Raw genomic sequence first — 25,330 nt, 5'->3', positions numbered from 1 at the left:
AGAAAACAGAATATAAAGCATGTAGTGTCCTACTTCAATTATTTTTTTCAATTACTTTTCAGAAACACCATCTACTACTACACCATCTACATGTCTTGGTAGAAGCTTAGGAGATGCTAGCAACAGTTCTAAGCTATTTGCAACCACATCTAAAAAGCACCTCCAACTTTTCAAAAATCTTCTTCAAAACAGCGTCTGAAAAAAAAAAAAAACAGCACTATACTATGTTCACAAGGTATTTTTGAGTATTGAATTCTGCCAATCTACCTTTAATACTCTACACTTACTGCAAGGTTGTTTCAGACAACTGTCGTCATTTTTACCAGTCAGTCCTCAAAACAATGTTCCAGGACACAAACTATTCCAGTTCCCCCCATAAAAGACATGTACTATTTTATAATATATTGGTCCATCAGCTTTATTATAACATCTCCTGGGTAAAAGGTATCCAATTATGACAATAATAGGCACTCCACAAACAAATGAAATATTTTACTACAGTGCTTTTCAAGTGTTTCACTTTAAAAATGAGTACAAATGACATTCTGACTTGGCAGGACCTTTTACTTCTGTGTATTCATTGCATCCCTATTTTAAGGTCTGATTTTTTAATGGGAACAGCAAGTATTTCCTGCTTTTGATCCATCTATACTGCAAGACTAACACAGCTGAGATTGGTTCCTACGCATAAACAGAATTGCTTATGAAGGCATACTTAGTAGAGCCTTCATGAAGATTGTGTCATAAGGAAAATCTTCCCAGCTCAGACGTGGATTTCTAACATCATTGGTTTCATATTCAGTATCTTCCACATACTACAGGTCTGATTAAGCCTCCCCTATTAAAAAATAATCCCATCACTTCTTTGGGGAAATTGATAGTTACTTGACTATTAGTACAGTTCTGAATGCTGATGTTTTACTAGCTCTTGCCTATCTAATCCTTAACTTAATATGACCAAAACAAATTACTTTCTAGTATAATTGCTTTATAGCAGATATGAAAATGGTGCCATGAAGACTACCAATGCTATTTATTTCTTTAAAGAAAGTGCAATTACTTATTTTCCCTTCTTTTGCTTTAGAAAAAGAACTTTTCAAAATTAACATAAGCATTATCACAAGTTACACTAAGACAAAAAAAAAAATATGGAAGAGGTTTTACTATTAAATTGTCTTACTTATTTGCCTAAAATAAAAATTGCAAGCAACACCTGTACTGAAATTATATAGTTCTTTCCAGAATAAAGATCTTTCAAATATTATATTTTACAGCTCAGTATACTTTTTCACTATAATAAGATGGGAAAACAATACCATTAATATATTTTTGTTTAGCACTTCTGGGTGTACTTTTGCAAGTCCATAATTAAAAAAAAAATTGTGAGGAACTGTGAGGAAAAGTAGAGCAATCCCTTTTATCTTAACTTTAATTTGCTCACAGTTACCAAACAGTTATGTTACGAAGGAAAACATACAAAACCATAACAGGTCATTTTACTGTGAAAAACAACAGTGCCAAGGATTCAAATTTAAAATTTCCCTTAGTTTAACAGTCTAAACTAAAAATATCAAGGTACCAGTCAGAGCATGATATTAATCATGCATGTGATTACAGAAGACATCAAGTTCCAAATGTTGTTTGGTTTATAAGACTAAGTTTCACTCTGTAGCTTAATTGCAAGACCAAAGACTTCAGCAGATACACTATCTGGTTTAGACCTTGAGCCAAAACCTTCCAGAACAATGCACACAAGGTAAGGAATCCAATTCAAGATAAGTCAGATCTACGTGTTTGGGAGAAAATCATATTGGAATATATTGAAATACTGTCTTTGCAAGCATTTTAACAGCCTTAGAATCGTTTGGAGTTTACTATGCTCAAGCTTATGACTCTACTTTCCAGGATAACATTCAACATATTTGTTGTTGATAGTCTTTCCAAGACACTGTGTGATATTTTAAAGTAATTTGGAATGGACCAGAAATGTTAATTGAAGCCTATATAAGAAAGAAACAACACCATTGCTAATAAAGCCCTAATCAAATTAAATGAACATATGTTTAATAAGAAGAAAATAAAAACTGGAGACTACAATATCTATAAAGTACACGTGTTAAAGTGCTCCAGAAGGCCATCACTACTACTAACTTCCTTCAAAATTCTTTCCGCACCTCAGGGAGCACCATTGCTTCTCACATCCAGGTGCACCAATACACAAAGCATTCTTAACTTCATATGTGAGTGGGGAAAACAGTTCTTTGTTGAGAAGAACTGTGATGTGGATTTATTTTTTTTTACTATTCAAAACTTTGTTTAAAAAAATTTCCTCTTAAAACGGCTATATTTGCAAGATATAGTAAAGAACCCCAGATATATTACAATTCCATGCTCTTAAAAATAATAATTTTTATCTGCTTTCATATTTATAGGTTCTTGTTTGTAAATACTTTCATCATAATGCTAAATGTAATATAAAACTGTAATAAAAGTTAACATGTTTAATCAATATACATAACATTTGAGTGCTTTGGTAAAATACACCTAAGCAAAATAAGTCCAACTGACAAAGCTAAATACTTTGTCCCTTAAATTAAGCATTCTGACACTATAAAACCAACAGTTAAAATACAGATTCTTACAGGGAAAAAAAAAGAAAAAAAAAAGTCAAAACTGGGAGACTCATGGAAAAAACTCTCCTGGTAAGAAATTGTTCCACTGAAAAAAATATAGAACAGGTATTGCAGGGGGGCTGAACTAGATGACCTTTGAAGGTCCCTTCCAACCCAACTATTCTATGATTCTGTGAAAATTGTTATTATGAACTAATTACCTATAGTTAATCTACTATAAATATCAACTTCAAAATTCCATTGTAAGTCTGTTACTGAATATCCAGTTCAATTTCTTTGGTAAAAAACATACAGTTACTATTAATTGCATGTACTAATATCTTTTATCCTTATATGTGAAGTAGTGCCTTATTGTAGCAGTCTTATTGAAAATACACATCAAAAAGAGACCCTGAAACATTTACACCAGACCCAAGTTGTATACAAACAGTGCAGACAGAAAATGTAAGGGAGACACACCTGCCTCTCACATCATGGGCATTGGTCACAGCGCATCAGATGCTGAATTACTGTCACACCAGAGGCATGCAATAGAGAGAAGAAACCTGCTGGAGAGATCTGACACCAAACAGCCTCATGGCTTTGCCGATGCATAAAGCAAAAAGTAAGAAGAAAGCAAAGTGGCCTGTTTGCTCACAAAACTAAGTCTGGCAGAGCCAACATGTCCAGCACAGCAGAAGTAACAGGATGGAGAAAGCTATAACTTTCTTTAATGACTATGTTTAATCTTCCTTTTGGTCTTCAGATCAAAATTAGCCAAAAGCTTACGGCATATCCCTACTCATCACTCACCATGATAATATTCCATTTCTCAAAGACTCAAAAGCACAACCATTTCAGAAATTTGGTGCTCCTAAACAGAAAAGCTCAACAAACATTTTTATAAATTGCTTCCTTTTTCCATCCATTCTTTCTTTCACTGTATGCAGGTAGTCTTTTTTTTCCCCTTGTATAAGTACACATCATCACTGCTAAGCTTCCCATAACACTTATCCTCAGTCTCATTTACTAGAGGTGTCAATTTCTTTCACACATTTCAGAAAATATTGTTTTTCAAAATACATCTTTCAATATTTTTTCCTCCAGTCTGGTTTTCCCTTTCCCCATTCCTCTTAACAATTTTGTGCTAATGCCACAGTGTTTCAACAAGTTATGCTAATAACTTGTAACAAACTTCATCTCCGTTTTCTGATAGCCTGACAAATTCCTATCAGCTACTTCAAAATGAAACTCTTAGACTTTCCCATGTTATAGAAAAATTTGTATCATATATGCCTACATGATGGGCCATTCAGCAACTATTTTTTGAACAAAGCATCTTCCTGCAGGCATTCCTTTATTCACATCCAATCAATATCATTTGTCTACTACCCATCAAATACTAACATCAACAAAGACAGTAGCATCACTGTATCAAACACAAACAGTAGCTCCAAAAAAAACTAAGTTTGAGTCATATAGGAATCACTGCTTTTCTACAATTTTCAGGCAGGTTCTTTAAAACATGGACTGCAATTTCCCTCACAGCAACATATCAAGCAAGCTGCCAGTTCCAACAGTGGTAATCATCTCCTGGTCAACCACCTACTGAGCAATTCTGCTGCTAAAAATCCCCATATTGGCCCCTTTTCTTTTTGTATGATCTGGCAAATCCAGTCACAAATTTCTTCCTTCATGCATTCGCAGATGCACGCAACCAATGCTGAGTAACACGTGAACACCCTACTGTGCTGAACGTATGCCACCCTGCACTGTTCAGCAGAAACAGTCCATGTTTTTTTATTTAGGCAATTAATTTCCTCTTACCACTTTTCCCTTACACAAACTTAGCCACTTGCATTTTAATTAAGTCTGAAATCAGCATCTTTTTTCCCCTGAGTATTTCTATTTATACTTTTCTGATGTCAGAAGGAATTGCATTACAAGTATTGAATTCTTCCAGAGTAAAACTGGGACAAAAGAACACAAAAACAGTGATTACCATTTAGGTTGCCAAGTAAAAAAAAATAATAATAATAAACCCGAAGTATAACTAAATTAAAATGCAGTACAATTTTTTTTTTTTTTTAAATATGCAAGATTGGCATTTGTCCTGGGTTCAGCAGTAGCAGTCATTTTTTCTCCTTCTTGGTAGCTGGTGCAGTTCTGTGCTTTGACTTTCGGCCTGGGAACAGAGGTGATAACAATGATGTTTTGGTTTGGCCAAGGACTTTGTGAGCCTCATGCTCTGCCAGGGAGGAGGGGAAGCCAGGAGGAAGCAGAGACAGGACACCTGACCCAAACTGACCAAAGAGGTATTCCATACCACAGCACATCAGGCCCAGGATGTAACTGGGAGTTACCTGGAAGGGCTGGTGGACAGCAGGGCTGGAGGAGGTATCGGTCAGTGCTTGGTCAGGCTGGGGGGGCGAGTTATCAGTTGGCTGGTGATGAGGTGTTGTATTCTCTTCCCTTGTTATTTCCTTTATCATTATTATTATTGGTGGTAGCAGCAGTGATTTGTGTTATACCTTAGTTACCAAACTGTTCTTACCTCAACCCGTGGGAGTTGCACTCTTTTCGATTCTCCTCTCCGTCCCTCCGGGAGTAGGGAGAGGGCAAGAAGGGGGGGAAGTGAGCGAACAAGCTGTCTGCCTGGGTTTAAACCACCACAGTATTACATCAATACACCTGTGTGAAAAATGCTGCCACTCAGACACCCAGAACATGATGGACTAACTCCAAACATTTGCTCTCCTGAGGAGGGGGGAAGACCCTAGTAGGAATTTTTGAAACTGTGTAGCAAGGAGAAAACTTACAGTTTCCATATAGTTCTACATTTTAATAAATCTGCTTTAAAGAGTAACTATACGCTTCCCAGAAAGGCCTTTGCAATATATAGTAAAAAGATTACTGACCAAACTACAACTAGTTTTTCATTTTTAAAACTAAGCTCCTTCAGTCTTCTCCCAAGTGCTACACTGATTGCACATTTTTGTGTCTTCCTCACATTAAGAGTTTATGGGATGAACTACCACCACACAATTCCACCGCAGTCAAGAACAGGAAATTTAGAGGGAAGCCAGAGAGACAGGTGGAGGAGGAAATATGAGAGACTAAAAGTTCTGCATTGCTCATTATCCAGAATTTTCCTCCTAGTACAAAAAAAAGTTACACAGGCAACACAAACAGAAAGCAAAGGAAAACAGCTCGGCCAACTCTGATGAAACATTAACTCTAACATCAGAAAATGGAGGAAGGCACAGAGAGAAGAAATAGGCTGACCTGTGAATCAAGAAGGAGATTTAACTACGGAGTTTTTGGATGTTACTGGTTTTGGGTTTGGGCTGGGTTTGGTGGGGGGGGGGGGAGTGTCCTCTAAAAAGTTGCTGTGTGAGATGACCTAACTTGGGGCAGCATAAACTGATTGGCATCATTTATATTCAGGCAGACTAGTTATTCAACAAGTACTGCACCCACCTCTTCCTGGAACAAACTTTCCCCTTGTGAGTCCTGCCTACCATAACCTTTTCAAGGAACCTCAACATCACACATTGTGCCCTCAGTGTAACATCTACAACCTGTAAATTTAGCAAGGTTTCTGTAAGTATCCCAAAATATTCAAAAATATGAAAATAATATTAATTGACCACTAGCCAAGATTGTACATTGTCTAGATAAGCTTCCATTGATACTATATGTAAACATCAAAACATGCTTCTTGACACTGACCTGACTGATATGCTGTGATTCTCTACTGACATCACAGACTCTGAAAATTCGAAGTGACATGAAATATTAGAACATACACTTTTTGTTTAAGCTTCATGAAGTATATCAAGTGTAACAGGACAGCAGTTTACTTGTGACCACCGACAACATTACCAGAGCTACACAGAAGTTAAAATTCAGCCAAATAAGAATACCTTCCTTTTTCTAAGTTCTTCAGCAAGTATGATAGGAAATTCTATGGCTTAGAACAGTTAAAACACCAAACAGTTAAATTACAAAGCTGTTAACAAAACATACCATCAAGATTTCACAGCCTTGCTACAACTGGTTATTACCTCTTCCAAAGCTCAAGCTATGCAATGCAAATAAGTAAATGATTTGGAATCACAAAATTTCATTTATTGCTCTTGTTCTGTTGCCTAAATATTTTAGCAAATATAATGAAACAAGCTTAATCAGTCTTGAGGAATGATTGCAGAAGGTAACAGCTATTAAGAAAAATCAAGATTAGGTCGGGCATCAACAGTGGCTAAGATACTAGCAAGCAAAGAAAATCCCACTTACTGAAATTGTGTCTCAGTAATTACAGTTCCCTAAGAAATTATGTTCAATATATTCTATGACTACAGGAATGCTGAGGAAATGAATATGCTGAGGAAATACACGTTCTTCCTGGAAAAACTATCTGCAGCCTACGATGACCAATGATTCTATCAAATTTAAAATACGCATTTACTTGAGCCAGGACATAAACTGGCAACAGATCAGGATTCCACACAGCAAGGATTTCTACAAGCACTTGCAAATAGCTTTGAATGTCATCTTTAGTGCAGTCTTGCATAAAAAGAAAATGTACAATATTCATTTTTATATTTTATACTTATTTTCCACAGCAACATCCCACATAACGTTAAATTGTAATTATCCCTTTGGAGCAATTACACCAACAGGCAGAATATTAAAACATGTGAATTACAGACACAGACCCTATGCTCTCATCAGGTTCTAGACATGACAGTATGGCTGAATGCAGTCTGAGAACTCACCTGCTCTGAGAAAGAAAAATGAAACAACTCATATTCCCCAGGGCAATTTTTCTACTCCACTAGCACCAACAGGGAAGCAAGCTGCCTGCAGCCAAGCTGCAGCACATGGAGATGCTCTCCACAGCTCACAGCAATGCAAACCAAAGGACCTGCTGGAGCCCAGAGACCCCTCTCCCTGCTCACCCACCAGCACGTGCATCTAAGGAGTCATATGCAGGTCTCAAAACATGGAATCAAACATGCAATCAGGACACGGTCAACTGAACATGTTGAACTTGAACCTGAGAAACGTTTCTGCATCCCATTACTCAGGCACAGTCATAGCAATCAGAAACACAGCCCTACTCTTCCCAAGATCCGAGTGTCAGTGATGCTTATTCTTTAGTAATTCCTTTGCAACTAACCATCATCCACGTCATGCACGGCATTCAGCAACTCTGACAAAGTGTTCTCATGTGCCTTCTTCAAAGAGTTTAAAGATATGCATCTAACACCTTTCAAGAGACTCAAATATATTTAGCTTTAGAAGCTACTTCAATTGTTCTAGCAAACTGGCTTGGTTTCTTGTCCTACTTTCCCTTTCATTACTGGAATTAATACTCAATTAACCAAGTAAGATACCACAGCAGCAAGCAGGGAGCATGTATGTTTCCTCTACTTGTAGCTGTCCTTCATATTTAAGCAGAGTTTGCATAAATATCCATACTGATTACGCTCTTTCACAATTTTATTTTCTTTCTCTTGCAGAACTTGACACTTGATCTAGCACTCCATGAATAGGTAGAGAAGATAAAGAACTTCACTCATTCATCACTGCTCACTACAGAAGGGAAGGCTGCATCAGACCACAGACCACATACTGCTCCCAGTGTCCTTCCAGGCCTTTAGCTAGCGACCTGGGTGATAAAATGCAGATTACACTTATTAAATTGGCAATGTGCTTACAGGCTGTCTGGTGGGAGGGTTGATAGGAGGAGGATGTAAGCACATTAGAGAACAAAATTAGAATATAAAATGAACTTAACAAATTGGAGAAACAGCCTGGGGAAAAATGGAGATTTAGTTCAATGAGAACAAGTGGAAGATTCTGTGCTTAGCCAAGAACAATTAACTGCTCAGATAATGGATAATAACAACTGCTGAGGTTGCAGTTGTGTGTAGAAAGATAGAACTGTAGCCCACAACAATCTAAATATGACTTAACAGTAGTTTGGGTTTTGCAATGAAACAAAACATTGCAATGACTGTACTGGGACTTAGGAGAAGAATTATGTATGAGTTGCACAGGCACACTTGCAGTTCTACCAGCTCTGGTAATGCTCCACTGGGCACTGCAATTCAAAGAATACATATATATATATATATATATATATATATATATATATACACATACACACACACGCAGACCCTCTGGAGATAATTGAAGGTAGAGAAACAAGAATTACCAAAAAATATGATCTACGGGGAAAGAGTTAGAGCTGCTTTGTTTAAAGAAAAGATTGCTGATGGGAGACATAACTGTTATCAAATATTGGAATTCATACTTATGGGATGCTGAACAATAAATAATGGACTTAAATGACAGGTGTATTAGACTCTGACTGAAGACCCTTACCAGCTGTTTTTCTAGTGGTTCTGTTATTCACATTACTCATTTTACATTACACCCTAAGAAGAAAGTCTTCAATACACAAAGTTAATAAAGTGATAAAACACAAATCCTTCCCTTCTAGGCAGGTTTGCATAGGAGTTTCTGGGTTGTTTGTTTTTATAAGAATAACCCTTTTGGACTGACTTATATAATAGCTTACGTTTGATCAAATCTAATGATCAGAAACAGCTGAAAAGCCCTAAAACAAGGAGGAAACACACACACATTAATATTCTTACTGTTCCTTACCTTCTCTTTTTCTTTCTTCCTACTATATTGAAACCGATAAATAATCACTTGTTGAAATCAGTACTGAAAAATAAGATGATGCTAGCTATTTTTGTAAGACTAGTATCTTCACACTCCTAGTCACCTTCTAAAAGTTTTCTGACTGGTAAAAAGAAAACTCACGCATGTTTCACAGCTAAGACCAAACTCCTGTACACACGTTCACATTTGAGGACAATGGATTCCATGTTATGGCCACATACATCCACTGATTACAAGCAACTGCTTCCACAGTCCAACTCTTCCGACTGTCCAGAAAGTTGTACCATGCTCTTACCATTTCCAAGCTGGTATAAAATAACTTCGACGTTTTTCATCCCTTACCTATAGTACCCGTAAATTATGACTGCACTTGCAGATTAAAAGTGTAGTATAATTCCTCTAACAACATCACAATATTTCAAACGGATTTCCATATCTATTTCCTACTGACATAAGTTAAAAAGAAATTAAATCTAGGAAAAATGAAGTTTTCTTCATGTCCATAATTCATGCTAACATGACAGTAGATAGCAATTTTGAAGTTATGTAATCATTCCATATGGTGACTGTCATAAATAAAAACTTGAATGAAGCTTTCCTGTGTGCAGGCGATTAGCAAAATTTAGATACTAAATATTTCAGAAGAATTTATCCCAACAGTGAGGTTGTTTGCTTTTTGCAAGAGGGTATATCAGGTCTGCAGAAGCTTAATCTATTAGAGTTTGCTGAAATTAAAAGATACATCTCTGTCAGATGCGTTCACACATGCATGAAGTCTGTTTGCTTCAACAGGTATAGCTAATGCAAAGACAAAATTCCAAAAACACGCACTTCAGCTTTTACGTTTTGCATAAAAAGTAGTCTTGTGTTTTGGTCTAGTGAATCTGTCAAAAAAGTATTTATATGAATATTCGTAAGAATAAGTTACCATTCATAAGAATAAGTTACCATCTAATCATCCTAAATGATTCAATCATTTAACAAGCTTGAGAACTAGTACACAGATTGTTAGTTGCCAAAATGCCATTCATTTCCTTGAATCGTCTTTGTAATTTGCAGCTGGGAAGAATCAGCTCCGAGTTTGCAAATAATAACAACTTTCATAATTTCCCTATATATTAATCAATCTCTATCTGCAGATATTAAAGTGGAATAGGGCTTTTCTCATTAAAGCCACCTTGATTTAACAAATCATTGGACTACCCAAGTCATTTTAATTGTGTATTTTACTACCTACATGCACATTCATAGAGACAAGGAATGGCCCATTCACCCAATTCAAGCAATGCATAGCACCTGGCTTGACTGCAAAACCCAGCTGCAAGTCTGAGCCCTTAGTCTCATCAACATTATTTCACAAATCAGGCAGCTCTCTGTCAATGTGGCATATGTAAAGTCAGACAGCAAATAAAAAGACAAGACTAAAGTTGTTCAGAGAAATCTAGCAGTGTCCATGTGTTAAGAACCTACAAGCTTCACAGTGTTGTGTAGGAGGCCTTTAGATAAAACATGAATGCGAGTAAAGCAAGAAACATAATACCATAAGTCAGAGCACTGTACTACTTGGAGGTCCCAGCTGAGATAAAAGCACAATATTCTAAGCACTGCACAAACAAGCAGAGATAAAATATCCTAACTCAAACATGTCACAAATTATGTAAATAATAAAAAAGAGAGAGGGAACAAAGTTGTATAATCTTTTCTCTACAAGTAAGAGAACTGAAAGGTTTAAAGGAGCCAGACCAAGAAACTTCATGGAAACTTAGTGATACAAAGATAGTTCTTTTCAAAGCCATGTTATAGATGGGCACATGTAGACAAAGTCTTCCCTCTAACCCAGTTGCAAAATCTTTCATAAATCTACAACTTACAAAAGCAGTATGATAACTGTAATACTAGGCAACTCAGCTTCTTGACCTGTACCAGTTCTACTGCGTCAGTAGCCCAGACACTACTTTTGCCATCAGTGTAACCCTATCACATAGAACCCACGCAACCATTTTGCTGGAAATGTGACAAGCTGCCTAAAAAAAAAATTTGCCCTTAAAAAAAAAAAAAAAAAAAAGCAGAATCCTTGCATTTACAAATATTTCTGCCCTTTTCTAATGGTCACTGAATCAAACTATTTCACAATATATTCCTTCTTAGTTTACTAGTTCCTGTTAATCCATCTGACTTGACTCTCCTCCACCAGAAGTGTAGCTTGAGCATTCACAAATCAGTATCTTTTTCTTATATTAACAGAAACACAACTAAGTTCTACAATTAAAGTAACTTCTGGTCTTTGCCAGTACTGCAGAAAGAATTATTAATTTAAGCACCTGAAAAGAGTGGAATATTTTAGGTTCAAAAGTCAAAATATAGTCAAGTACATGAACAAACCTGTGAACTAAGATACAGATACAGAAATTATTGAAGATACATGCTCTTCAACTTACAAAAAGCTTACTTCCAAACCTACTGAACTACTTCATGGAGTTGCTCTCCCATCCAAATCAGTGCATACTTCACTTTACCTACAAATTACACTCTTATTGATGGATAGCCTCAATAAACAATCTAACAGTAATTGCTCTTTTCAAGTACTTACAGGTGTTTGTATGAGTAAATCTGCCCTCTTTTCTCAAAGATTTTCTGATCAAGCAGTATTTAACATAAAAATGGATTTTCCTCTTGCTGATGAACACTGGATAAGACACATCACAACTTGAAATACTATAGTGGCATACGCTCTGCAAATAAGTAACCTTTGAGATGCAAGAGTACTGTGTCAAAATATCATCGTTTAAATCAATTGTATTTTCAAAACATAAACATCTTATCCCTCCTTTGAGGGATATTAAAGTTTGTTGAAACCAAAAAAGCACACCTTCTTCTTCCCTTTGTGATTCCACAGAACACATGAAATGAGAGCATTTGATTGAAGTTTCTCTAAAAAATAAAATAAAATAAAACAAAACAACAAATGCCCTTAAGTTTACTGAAACTTAAGAACAAAATACACATTGTTGATACTATACTATAAATTCTGTCACTTCTTTAGTACCAGAAACTAATTCTTCCATGGACTTTCATTGTTTCTTCCTGTTTCATACATCAGGTTTGAGAGACATTTCAAAAATAGAGATTTTTTTTTTTCAAGCATCACTACTACAAAGATCATTACAGCAACTACCAGGAAGAAGGAAGAATAGCACCTTAATGGTATGTAACATATCCACCATCCTTTTTCCCCCTCATCTGTAAAGAGAAAGACACACAACGTAGCGTAACTACATAGATGAAAACCTCTCCTACAACAGAAATTAATTATGCACAGCATGGAAACACAGATGTATAGCACAGAGGATACTTTGTAAACAAATAATGTTATTAAGCACAAGTATCTGATTAGGTAGGTCAGGAAAGATCAAACAACTAAAGTATCACCGCTGAAATTTAGCCACAAAAGTTTAGGTAAAAGTCACCAAAATATTATCAGAGCTTTAATCACTGTAAAGGACCTAAGGCTGTACTTACACTTCAACACAAATACAACCACCAGCAGAGTCCCATCTAGGGCCAGTAACCTCTAGATTAGTCTCAACTTGCAACGTACCACCTGTTGAAGCTTTAATCTCCCTTCCTGCAGAGCTTTCTCTACAGCACTTATGACTGAAAACTGACCACAGTTTATTACAAGAGGTCTAACGTCACCCCCATAGAGCACTATGAGGAACTAGAGTGCTTCAAGGAAAGCTAGAAATGTACGTGTGTAACTCCATATGTACTTAAAGCAATCTAACTACAACTGTGCACACTGAAACAGGTGTTTCAAGTTTTGGCAGCACAGCAGTTTTAATTACGAAACTCATTTTTTATACAGATAGGAACTATCTGGCTTCAATTTTAGCCTGGAAGAAATAAGCATCTGCTGTTGAACTATCTGTGACAACCAACCACAGATTATCTAGCTCAACATGAAACAAGTATTTTAAGATGAGTATAGGAGAGTATTTCTGAAAAAAAATTACAACGTGTCTATAGTTTCAAAATTCTGTCACTTAAAACATATGTTCTAAGTACATGAAGGTGAAAATAGTAACAATATAGCAATATATGAGTAACATATAACATCAAATTCAATTCCAGACCCTTTGGAGATGCCCTTCTAACAAAGCATATAACTTTCTAAAAATTAAAACATACTGAAATGCACATAGCTAATCTTAGAAACACAGTACAAAGAACAGTAAGCACCTTTTTTCTACATGTATCAAAATGTTCTTCTGCAGTATTTGCAAGCCAAACATCAAAGCACTCTCCAAGATCCACACAGCAACAAAAAAAAAATCTAAAAGTGGAACACAGCATGTTCACACTCTACAACCAAAATTAATCTATATTCTTTATCAAAATCTAAGACAGCAGCAAAATACAAAATAGCATGAAGCACTGGAAGCAGGGATTTTGTAAATATCCAGTTCAGTAATCTGAGATATGTGAACATAACAGTTTTAAAAATAGGTAGTCATGATCTCTAACAGGATATTGTCTCTGGTGAACTACACAAACGAGAAGCACTTTGTTTTCTTACTACAAAATGCTGATCAGGTCCATAACCCTGAACAGAGAGCTACTGCATAATGGACAACTGTAACCCAGCAGACCAATAATGAATGTAATAGGAGTCAGCACTAAATCCGACACTTTCTGGAAGGAAAGAATCTCTATCCTGAGATCCAATATTAAAACACTGCCTAAACACATCGTAATCAAACATTTTCATCTTCTATCACTTCAATGAAAGTTCAATAAGCAACCCGAAAAGATACTAAACTGCTCTGGACTGCAGTTTTGCATCTCTAGATCAAGTTTTTTACAGCATGGCAATACCCATTTGACAGTATCCACAGCCAGGTTTTCTTTTCATGTGCATTTCTGCAAGACTTGATATTTACAATACTTACGCATTGCAATAAGGTTTCTTTTCATATCCTTTGTAGTTATTCATGTTCAGAGCCATTTTGCAAACTTCACAGTGGAAACATCCTTTATGCCAGTACTACAAAGAAACATAAAGTAGAATTACTTACAATTCTAATGTTTTGAAAGCTAGGTTAGGATACAGTAAATATAAAAACATAATTAGAGGTCAATATTTTGGCCTTACATTGCATATATTTGTAAACTAACTCAAAATAATTACTTTCACGGAAAAGCAAACGGGCTTCTGAAACACTATCAGAAATGTAAATTTTCTGCTAAGGTGGACCTGTTATGGACCTCTACACACTGATCTTGCCAGGATTATTTTAAAGGCAACTCAAGCAGGAGTTTGACATTTTGCCTCGTTAAAGAAAAAACCGACACCGCTTGCTAAGAACGCAATTCTATGCAAATAAAATCACTAACTAACGTGACAGCTGGTTTCTTGGTACACTGAACAGACACTAAATTTAGAACACAATACGGTATTCTCCTCCGGTAGCTCCTTGCCTTTCCAGGGACGTTAATTTGGCGCATCTGTCACAGCCTCGTTCGTCGCCGTTATTCACGGCGTTCGGCCGTTTCACCGGGGACATCCCGAGGGACAGGGCTGCCGCCACTCCGCCGACCCGGCCACCGTCCCCGCCAAGGCGGCCATGGCGTAAGGGGCAGCTTCCCCAGCTCGGGGAAGGACCGACAACTGCAGCCGGGCGGGGACCGCCTACAACTTCACCCTTGGGGGGCCCGCGGGGACCGGCCGCCGGCACCGTCACTGCCCGGGCGGGCACCGCAGGGACTCTCCATGCCGCCGGGCCCGATCACCCCCCACCCTGCGCCAGCGCCGTGACACGGCGGCTGTCGCCCGGCGCTGCGGACGCCGGCTCAGCCGCGACCCCCGGGGCGCTGCACTTGCCACCTGCCCCCTCACCCGGCCCTGCCCGCCCCGCCGGAGCCGAAGGGAGCGGTGCGCAGGTTGGGTACACCCGGGAGGTGCCGTCCCCGTCCCCCCGAGCCCCAGCACCTTGTCCAGGCAGTTGACTTTCTCGGTGGGATAGACCACTTTGCCACAGCGGGCGCACTGGGGGTTCATTTTGCGGTTCCTCTCAGGCGGCGGCTCCCACGGGCGGTGGCGGCGGCAACCGAGGCTGCTGTGCTGCGAGCTGGGGTGGACGTGTCTCCCGGGGGCCGATCTACCATCCCCTGCCCTGGCGTGGACGCCGGGGGTCCTCAGCGCCTGCCTGCGGGCGAGGAGGTCATCGGCGACGGCTGAGGAGGAAGCGGCGCTCCGGCTGACTGCGGCTCGGCAGCATGGGCGAGTGGGCGGGCGGGGAGCCAGTGCCTGTCGCCCCCGCCCGCTCGCCGCCGCCCGCCCCCACCGCCTCTGCCGTGTGCCTGCGCGCTCGGTTCCCCGCGCCGCGGACTGGGTGACTCACAGCGAGCCCCGCGCTGCAGCCGCAGCCCAAGCCAAGCCCACCGGCGCGGCACGGCACGGCGCGGCACGGCCCGGCCCGCAGCGAGGGGAGGGACGGAGGAAAGGAGGGCGAGCCCCACGCCGCAGCCGCCCCGAGGGGGGCGAGATGGCCGGGTCCGCGCCGCCGCCCCGAGGCGGGGGAGGTGGAGGGTGGTGCGCTGCGGCCGCCTTACAGGCGCACCTGCCCGAGGCTGCCTTGCGCCGCAGGGAGCCAGCCGCGGTGCTGGCGGTGCCGTGCGAGAGCCCGGCCGTTCACCGAAGTTAGGCCCAAGGCCTGGCCGCGGGCCGGCGGGCACCTGCCGGGCGGGCGGGGCGGCACGGTGAGGGGCCCGGGCCGGCGGTGGGGAGCCTTGGCCTCACGCCGGTTGCACACGCAACCCCCGCAGCGGCGTGAGGAATGTCTTCGCGTTTCTCCAGCTTTGTATCCCCGTTAGTTTCCAGGCGCGGTGTTGCTGCCTTTCCAAGACCGAGTCTCCGGGGCACACCAGCGGTCCCACGGGGCAGTCACATCTCAGCCAGCACAGTACATTCAGCTCCTCAGCGTAGGCTTGTGCCGTTCATTTTTCACTTGCTCATTAGTGCTGGGGGAACGGCACAGCAAGAATTCGTGTATTTCTCCTTAGCTGTGGACTTGTTTAACCTGGAGTATAAACCACGCTGAGGAGGGTGCTTAAGTCAACGCAGTGCAGCCTTTTCTGAGTTTGTTGGGCTTTTTCAGTAGTGCAGCACTCTCTGTGGCGCACAGCAAGGACAAGTTCTGCACATAGTTGGGCGTTATTAAGTAATCAGAGTGCAGTCAGCTAAACTGGAATACTTGGCAATAATTCTGCCTTAGCAACCCAACTTTTATGCTTTGGCTGTTTAAAGGCATGGGGAGAAACAGTAATTTCATTGAAATTAATAATATATGTGATTAAATGAGAAATACCTAATCAGGCTTTAAATATTAGATGATGGAAGCTATAGAACTTCGTTTGCCTCATCTAGACATAAACATCTGGCACGCAGTGAAACTAGTAGTGTTGAGATGCTGGCTGTGCTGCAAGCAACAGGAAAGTAGATTTGGAGGCAGTCTTGTAAATGCTTATTGTCTGCTTTGGCTGTGGGTGCAGTAGCAAATAGACAAACTGCTGACCAGCTCCATTGCCATTCCTGTGATCTGCATGCTGGTCCATTTCAGGGCCAGTGCTAGCAATTTGCAGTTCTCAAAAATCCTGAATCAGATTTTTTTTTTTTTTTACTGTTTTTGTTAACCAAATTAGTTTTGATTTGGAATTTAAGACTTGTCTTCTCATTATTCATTACTGACAATAGCATAATAATTTTTCACAAATACCTGAAGACCAATTTGGTCTCAGTCCAAGATTCCCCAGACAGAAAGAGGTGCATACATACCCCTGCAGTGCTGATGCAATGAGTTTCATCGTCTGCTACCTCTGTGCTATACAGATTACCTTACACTTTCTGTTGGATGGTCAGACTGGTGGAAAACAATGACTTTTATTCAAGAAGCTGTGAATGCTAGGCATCTGAGTATGCTGGTAAAGGAAACCTGAATAAGTGGTAACTCAATGTGTTCTGCAGGAACTGCAGAAGCTGTTCTTTGTGGGTCCATCTAAGATTGCATCTGAGTTGAATTAGGCCCAACACGTAGGTGAGCAATCTCTGTCCTACAAAGGCAACACAGTGTGGTGGAGTAGTGAGCCTGTAGTAGGAACCGGGATGAAGATTCATCTAAATTAATCTCTGATAGAGGGCAGTGAATGCTACTTATGGGGGAGGGGGGTAGGAACTTTTCTTAGCTGACTTCTTTTTCAGCCTAGATTCAACCAATGGCTTATGAGTGAAAAAGCTCCTTAGCTCACTAGAAATAACTATGGCTTCCCCAGGCAGCTAATATGAAATCTTCGAGATGGAGGCTTTGTTCCTGGGAGCTCCAGATTACTGCAATCACATTTGGAACCTTCTCCTCAGCATGCAAAAATCATTTGGATTTTACTCCTGATCTCAATGCTGCAATGAAATCTCCTGCCTTATTCTTGAAAGGAAAACTTTTATTAACCAAAATATCAACAGTAAAAATGGATTCGTAAGATCAATAGGAATATCTGCAGTTGTATCTAAATGAGTGTTTTGACAGTATGAACACATTCCAATATTTATCATTATTTCAGGGTCTTTTTATTAGCTTTTATTAGTTTTCTCTACAAGGGGGGAAAAATGGTGTTGAATCACAATCTTCATTTCCCCATCGTTCCTCAAGTTTTTTCCTTGGCCACATTTTTTTTGAGCGCTACTCTAGTGAAAAGCAGGTTCTTTGGCTCTATTCAAACCAGTGTGAGAGAAGAAGCTGCTTCACCCATTATTGTTTGTGAGAAAGCAGGGAAGTGTTACTCACCAGTAGCCTCCTTTTCTGAGTCAGTAATGATGCAGTGGTGAAGTCCAGCAAAGCAAAATAAAACAACCCTGCTATGTCACTGGCATAGGTCAGTGACACACAAGAGGGTGTAAGCTGAAAACTACCAAGCACTGAACGGCAAAGCCGTTGCTCTCTAGCTAAAGATCTGTTGCCAGAAGCATGGAGACTGCAGTAGGTGGTGGACCTCTGGATAGGGTCCAGCACTGATTCCCAACTGGTATGTATTGGCAAGTTATAGAATCATATGATCACTCAAGTTGGGAAGGATTTTTAAGATCATCAAGTCCAGCTATTAACCTAACACTGCCAGTAGCAGCTTATAGCACTAAACCATATCCCTAAGCACCATGTCTGCATGTCTTTTAAATATCAACCACTTCCCCAGGCAGCCTGTTCCAATGATTGACAGCCCTTTCAGTGATGAATTTTTTCCTAATATCCAATCTAAATCTCCCCTGCTGCAACTTGAGGCCATTTCCTCTTTTTCCTATTGCTACTTGGGAGAAGAGACTGACACCCATCCCACAACAACTTCCTTTCAGGTAGTTGTAGAGAGCAATAAAGTCTTCTCTGAGCCTCCTTTTCTCCAGATAACCCTTCTCTCTAGACAACCCCAGCCCTTTCAGCTGCTCCTCATACGATTTGTTCTCTAGACCCTCCGCCAGCTTTGTTGCTCCCTTCTGGACATACTCCAGCACCTCAATATCTTTCTTGTGGTGAGGGCCCCAAACCTGAACACAGTATTCAAGATGCAGCCTCACCAGTGCCAAGTACAGGGGGATGATCACTTCCCTAAAATGCCGCCCCAAGATTTTAGGCTATTATCTCATCTGGTACATTTCAAAGCTGTTTATCTAGCCTAGATGAATGAAAAGTGGGTGTTTAACTGAGCAATACAAATCAGTAACACTTGTGAAAAGATGCTTTTTTTATCATAAGGAGAGCAGTCCAAGTGAGAAAGACCTTCTGGGGCAGCAGTGTCATAGCATTAGAAATATTATGACTAGGTAAAATAGTAATTACTAAAGTTCCTATTTCTATGGGGTAATACCATCACCAATTGCATTTCATATGTTTATTTGAGAGGAAGGTTTTCAGTGCTCCATTCAGTTCATTTGGGTGATAAACATGTAAAGGCAGGCTGCAGGGAAAAAAAAAAAAAAATTATGATGTGTGGTTTCATGCATTGATACTGAATTTTGCCTGAGACAGCAACGTTTCCAAAAACTGTTGAATTAGAAAGTTATCTCTATGTTACTGGAAGCCACTTGACAATATCTTGGAAGGGACAACCCATAGAGGCTTGTTTCTATGGTCATAGGGATCTTAGTTGTAAATCTAGTTCTCCTAAAAGGTTCCTCATGAAAGGTTTCTTCCTCAGCACTCTTCCCTAAAAAAATAAGCTCCCTATAACCCATCTCCCATGGCTGTTGGAAGTATCAGCATAGCGAGAAAGCAAAGTCTTCTGTCTTGCAGGTCACCATGCATTTCCTAGGCCATGCACAAAAGTGCATAGAATGTGTTCACTGCCACTGTGATAACATGAAGGCATTGTCTTTTCACCCAAATTTCTATAAATGGTGTCTGCTCGTGGTGTTGTGGTTGTATAGAGCCCTATTGGAAAAATAGGAGTTCATGTAAGCATAGTGATCTATCTTTTGCACAGCAAAGAATCCGGTTCTCTTTCATTGAAATATGTATTCACCTAATTACATTTTTGTGGGGAAAAAAAGTGCTGTATGTAGTATGCTCTGATTAACAGCTGATGCCCCAGTTGCAGTGACATCAGTCAGTTTTCTAGAGTAAATATGACAATGTTCTTACACTCTAAAGGACTGTAGTAAAAATAATGTTCTGAGTACTTCCCCGATTTTTTTCCTACCTGATCTGTTATTTATACAGATGTAAAAAGTGGGATAGCTGACAAGTTAAGGAAATGTACTTAAAATACTATCTTTCTGCTGTAACCAGGTCATAACTTCTGTGTATAAGCTCCAGCAGGCAAGAGGTATTGTATCATATTTAAGTGGAAGAATGATCTCGTCATTAAGGCAGTGCATGGAGAATTGCAGATGAAGCCTCTAAGGAGTACTGCAATACAGACAAATAATACTGAAAAAGGTTCTGTGAAATTCTGTGGCTGTCCTAAATTATGTAGGAAGGGGGAAGACATTAAACATGTATTGGCTGGGACAGGAGTTGCCAGTCAATTTTTGACCCTCCCTGTTTGAGCTTACATATAATCACATTAAAGAAGAAACTGCATAGTTACATTTCAAACAGGAACAATGCAACTTTAATGTGACCTTGTTTAGAGCTACCCAGGGTGCTGTTAGAGAAATGTGCTTCTACTGTGAAAGAGTAATTTATTCTCTTCATATGCAAGGGTCAGTGAAAGTATGTTTTCAACTTCAGCTATAGGAAAGCTAAAACCAAAAGTGATTGTTTTCCTACCAAAACCAAAACAAAACAATGGTTAGACGTCATTATTTTCTGTAATATGGTCCAAACAACACTCTACAGTGGAATGTCGGTATGTGCTTTCAGAATTACTCAATTTTCAGCTACTCAGACTAATCTGATAGACTAAGGAAATACTAGAACAAAAAGGGTTAGTCAATCACCAGCAGTGTTTTCTGTTCTTAGGATCTCTTTTCTTCACCCAAAATGCATGCAAACGGAATACTGCATCCCACAACAGCTATATAATATATGAACAAACAGCTTAGCAAATATATAGAAAAATAATAATAAAGGGTCAGTGTGACTATGGAATTGTCTAGAAGACAGGGCTTTTATTCTCTTAGAATTAATCTTGCGGTGGAGGTTTCTATTACTTTATACATGGTGTCAGTATTTTCCTTTATTAATGGGTCTTCCAGGATACTATGATAATTTCTTTTTAAATTATGAAAAAAAAAAACAAACCCAAAGTTTTGTCTTTATGTTTTACCGAATTAAAAAAAAAAAAATAACTGTAATAAAGCTTCATAAAAATGGACTGGTTACTTGGATTATGTCAAACAGAAGGTAGTTACCAGACTAGCTGCTTTATGAGCCAAAAGCAGATTGAAAACTTCATGCAGCTGCAGATCTTGTTACCTGTGTGCATATGTATGTTTCAGAAAAGCAGCTGGCACCAGTGAAGCATGCACATTGTATAATTCAGGTGCACAAAGCAGGTGGAGTTCTGTGAATAGCAATACACAGGGTGTTCTGAGAATTTGGCAGTGCCTGGTTGAAGTGTTAGCTTTTATACTGGGCATCTCCAGAGATGGAGGCGAATGAGCACAACTAGGATGCTGTAACCATACAGCCAATATTTTGTAAATGGTGTCTTCAGTGATTTGGAAATGTAGAAACGGTTAACCTGACTTATGATTCAGTAACATATTCTAACATCAGAGGTGGGGGTTCCTGTGCAACCTTCGCATTAAACATGCATGTGTACAGTTTGAGAGAAATCAGCAATCTGAACAGGTGCAGGCAAAGCACAGCAAGAACCCTGTTCCTCGCTGCCAGAGCTCCACTGGTCCCAGTGCCTCAGTTCAATCATTCATTCTATCATTTTATTTGCAGAGCAAGGTGAGGAACTTGCAGAACTCAAAACAGTGTTCTTGTAGGAAGTAGTCTGAAATCTGGAAGCCTTCAAGTCAAATTTCCATGCTCACTGGCAGTTCTTAGAATAAATATACATTATTAGTACTTTTTCTTTATTCTTTCTGTTACACTCTCTGTAATTTTTTAATCCAGTTACAGCTCAGAGGATATTCCAGCCACATAAATGGAGCGAACCTTTTTATTTTATGTATATTGCATTGAATCTGTTGAGATTTTTTTTACCAACTGTCTTGACTCCCTTTCTAGTCAGAATTAGACATTCCTACCATGTTTTGCAGGAATAAAAACAAATTAAGAAGAAATAAGGATATGGGGAGATAAAAAGTCAGTATATTTCATTTGATAGAGGAACTGATTTTCATGAACAAGTAATTGATACAGGAATGAAAAGCATTCATCAGAGCTCTTGGAGAAGCTGAAGGAAAAGATTGTCATCAGTCAGCTCTCTACCCTGTGTCAAAAATCAAAACTAGTTGCTTAATCCCAATCCAAAGAGATTTTCAAAAACTTTACCACACACAAACAATCAAACACAGTCAAGGCAAAAGTTTCAATGCTGGGCTGTCAGCTATGGAGGACAGAATGTTAATTATTCATTCTGTTTTAATAGCTATCACTTTTTGTTTGCTGTGTTGAGTAAAAGTATAAACTACTTGATTTTGCTTATGAAGATGAAATGGAACTAAAATATTATTTGTTAATTGTGGGTATTGTTTACTGGCATATGTTTAGCCTGAGAACAAAATAGGAATCTAGAAATAGAATGGGGGTTCTAAAATGAATTTTAAAACTTAACGAGAGGGTTCTGGTAGCTTTGAATAAAAGGAAAACAATAGAATTATTCATACTCTTGTCTAGGCAACTACTTTCCCATTATTTCCAGAAATAGTAGTTGAGTAGCTTCCTGCCTAAATAAACAGTTCACGTAGATGGAACTTGGTCTATAAAGCTTTATAAAATAAGGTTTCCTTTTTTAAACTGAACGACATAGTGAAATACAGGAAGGGTTGGGCTGTGATTGGACCGGATTCTTGAAGTTAATGTTTTAAAAAGGTACGTGACCAGCTCAGGATAACTAAATACACTTACTCTGTGGATAGCCTGGAAGAATCGTAGGGAATACATTTCCCTCCGTTGGTGAAAGAAGTAGCCTCTTGTAATAAAGATAGCGAATCACTAATAGCAAGCCTAACTCTGGGCTTCTGAAGAAACTGTGTTTTCAACCCTCCTAGCAAGACTAAACTATAGCCTTCACAGTGCAGACCTGTCAAATCTCACACATTTGAGAGGGAGTATCGCAAGTTTAGCTCCCAACCTGCCTTCTCTGCAGCTTGACCTGTATCACGCTTATTCGCAATACTTCACTGTGGCTCCTCACCCATCCTCTAACCCCATGTGCCAGGCACAGCTGGATGGCCCAGTCTGCAGCCTGTCAGACAGATGCAGATGCATGGGGCATCAGGGAGAAAGAGAGGAGGAGGAGGTGCATCGCAGCATTGGCACATTGCTGAAAAGAAGAAAGGATTCAGGGGGAATTCACAGACTCATAGAATAGTTTAGTTTGGAAGCGATCTTAAAGATCAGCTAGTTCTGACCCTCCTGTTACAGGCAGAACACCTTCCACTAGATCAGGTTGCTCAAAGCCCCATCCAACCTGCTCTGGAAATACTAACAAAAACGCTTTCCAGAAAGTAAAATCTCTTTATAGTTCAGTGTTATAATTTTTCCAATTTATGTTTCTTTTTGAGTTTTCTGTTTTGAAAGTAGAGCCTATGAGCTCCAAAGCCATTAAATAAAATCTTAGAAACTTTTAAAGTTCTAATCTATAAATAAACAATGAAAAAAACAGTGCAGATATGTTACAGGCTTAGGTCAGCAAGGCAATGACAGGTGTTAATCTTTTACCGGCAGCAACAAAAACAAGGTTGGTGTCTGCTGCACTGTTTCTGGTCCCAAGCTTGCAGACATGCTAACAGAATAAAACACAGGATTGACGAAAATTCACCTTCCTCAACATTCCTGGAGATAAACTGCTGAAAGTAAAACAAACAGTAACTTTAGCAAAGCCCATCTCACTTTGAGCTCAGCTCAGGCACTTCAAGGATGTGGCTGTGAGTTCTGCCTTATACCTGAATTTTTAACAACAGAGCTTCAAAGGGTTGAATTGTTGGGAGCAAAAGGCCAAGGCAGAGACCCATCCCTCACCCTCAGCAACATACGGACCTCTGATGACCTGAAGGGCACCATTTGTGGCTTGGCACATTGCTGCTTTCATTGAAAAGTGATGGAGAACAACTTGGAAACAAAGTGTACTCTCTCCAACATCTTTTGCTGTGTGTTTTCATAGGATTCCTTATTGGGCCCAGAAGAAAGTCTAATTTGAACCGTCTTCCTAAATAGAGCACTGGGTTATATGAGCCTTGGATGGGGAAATGCGCAATTTAATCTTCTAATTTTTTTAATTATATATAGCTGTGTTGGAACATAATTCCAGGTTTTTAAACATCTTCACTATTTTAACTGATAAGTTTATCCTATGAATAGAAATTGTGTTGTATATAAGGGCATTTTATAAAATCTGTGTCATCTTTTTAGTCTGAACCCATTATTTTTATTTCTTTGCAATAGACAACACAGGGACTAGCAGGTCCAGTGTCACTGTCATGAAGAAGATGCAAGTGTCTTTCTTTTAATCAGATCTCTGCACTTGCTCATTAATAAAAAATTACAAGAGAGGAAAGAAAACCATAGTACTAGTTCAGCAAAAAATTGACCTGAATACTCTACACCTTGAGTAAGATTCTCAGTAACATTGAATTTTTGAGGAGGTTTTCTTAGATGTGGTACCAAGGCACCCACAAAACAGAGAGGAACTTCAGAAAGGGGCTATTTAACTTCTTTTCTTTTTAACTTTAGGATTACAGCTAGCACATAACTTTAGTCTCAAGAACTAAATGGAGAGCAACATTTCATATAAATTAAATTTTCTAACATGTAATTGAGGATTTTCAGTGTGAAGTTCTAATTTTTCCCGGAAAGCTTTCCATGAATTATCTTAAATGTTGTCCTAGAAAAGGCAATTATTATGTGGAGCATTAAGCAGAGCATAAATATTGGTACACTGCAGAGATACCAGTTAATTTTCTTTTAGCTACTGAACCATAAATAAAGGAAAACGGCATTGTTAAATGGTTCTGCAGTTACATCAGTGCAAGTAGTGATTGTGTTGCCATGTGAAGGATACAGTTTTGGAACATGCCACAGAGGGAACTATTATGAAGTTACATTTTACAGAATGTTTCAGTTATTCACGTTTTAAAATCCCTAAGGGTTTTGCTTAGTCCACCTCTTCCTTGCTGTATGCTGCAGACCAAATAGTCTGTCCATGTTGGTTTGTCAGCTGAGTACATTTCACATTATCATGAGAGTAACATACTTGGTCCATCAAGGGAAGGAGGGAAATCACCAGAGGATTTGGCTTCTGTGTCCCTGCCAGTGTGACTCATCAGGCAGCAGGAGCTACCTGTACCAGCAGTAGCA

The 25,330-nt window shown here is 39.5% G+C and overlaps 1 protein-coding gene across 2 annotated transcripts in view; it reads right to left on the bottom strand.

The window, feature by feature from the left end:
• Positions 1-15,755, bottom strand: part of NEBL (nebulette) — a 251,627-nt gene extending 235,872 nt beyond the window's left edge. The window contains exons 1-2 of one of the 2 annotated variants that reach the window (XM_062633657.1): positions 15,301-15,755; positions 14,261-14,355 (exon numbers count right to left, since the gene is read on the bottom strand). In XM_062633657.1, coding sequence (XP_062489641.1) covers positions 14,261-14,355; positions 15,301-15,369 — 164 coding nt within the window. In that variant the 5' untranslated portion in view covers positions 15,370-15,755. The remainder of the gene's footprint in view (positions 1-14,260; positions 14,356-15,300) is intronic. The other variant, XM_062633656.1, reaches the window with a different exon arrangement.
• Between the last annotated feature and the right edge of the window lie 9,575 nt (positions 15,756-25,330).

Source organism: Pezoporus occidentalis, unplaced genomic scaffold (genome assembly GCF_034315485.1).
Source record: "Pezoporus occidentalis ecotype Australia unplaced genomic scaffold, CSIRO_AGI_Poc_V1 ctg40, whole genome shotgun sequence".
Lineage (NCBI taxonomy): Eukaryota > Metazoa > Chordata > Aves > Psittaciformes > Psittacidae > Pezoporus > Pezoporus occidentalis.
Note: the sequence above shows the minus strand (reverse complement) of the source record. Positions and strands in the feature narration are given on the sequence as shown.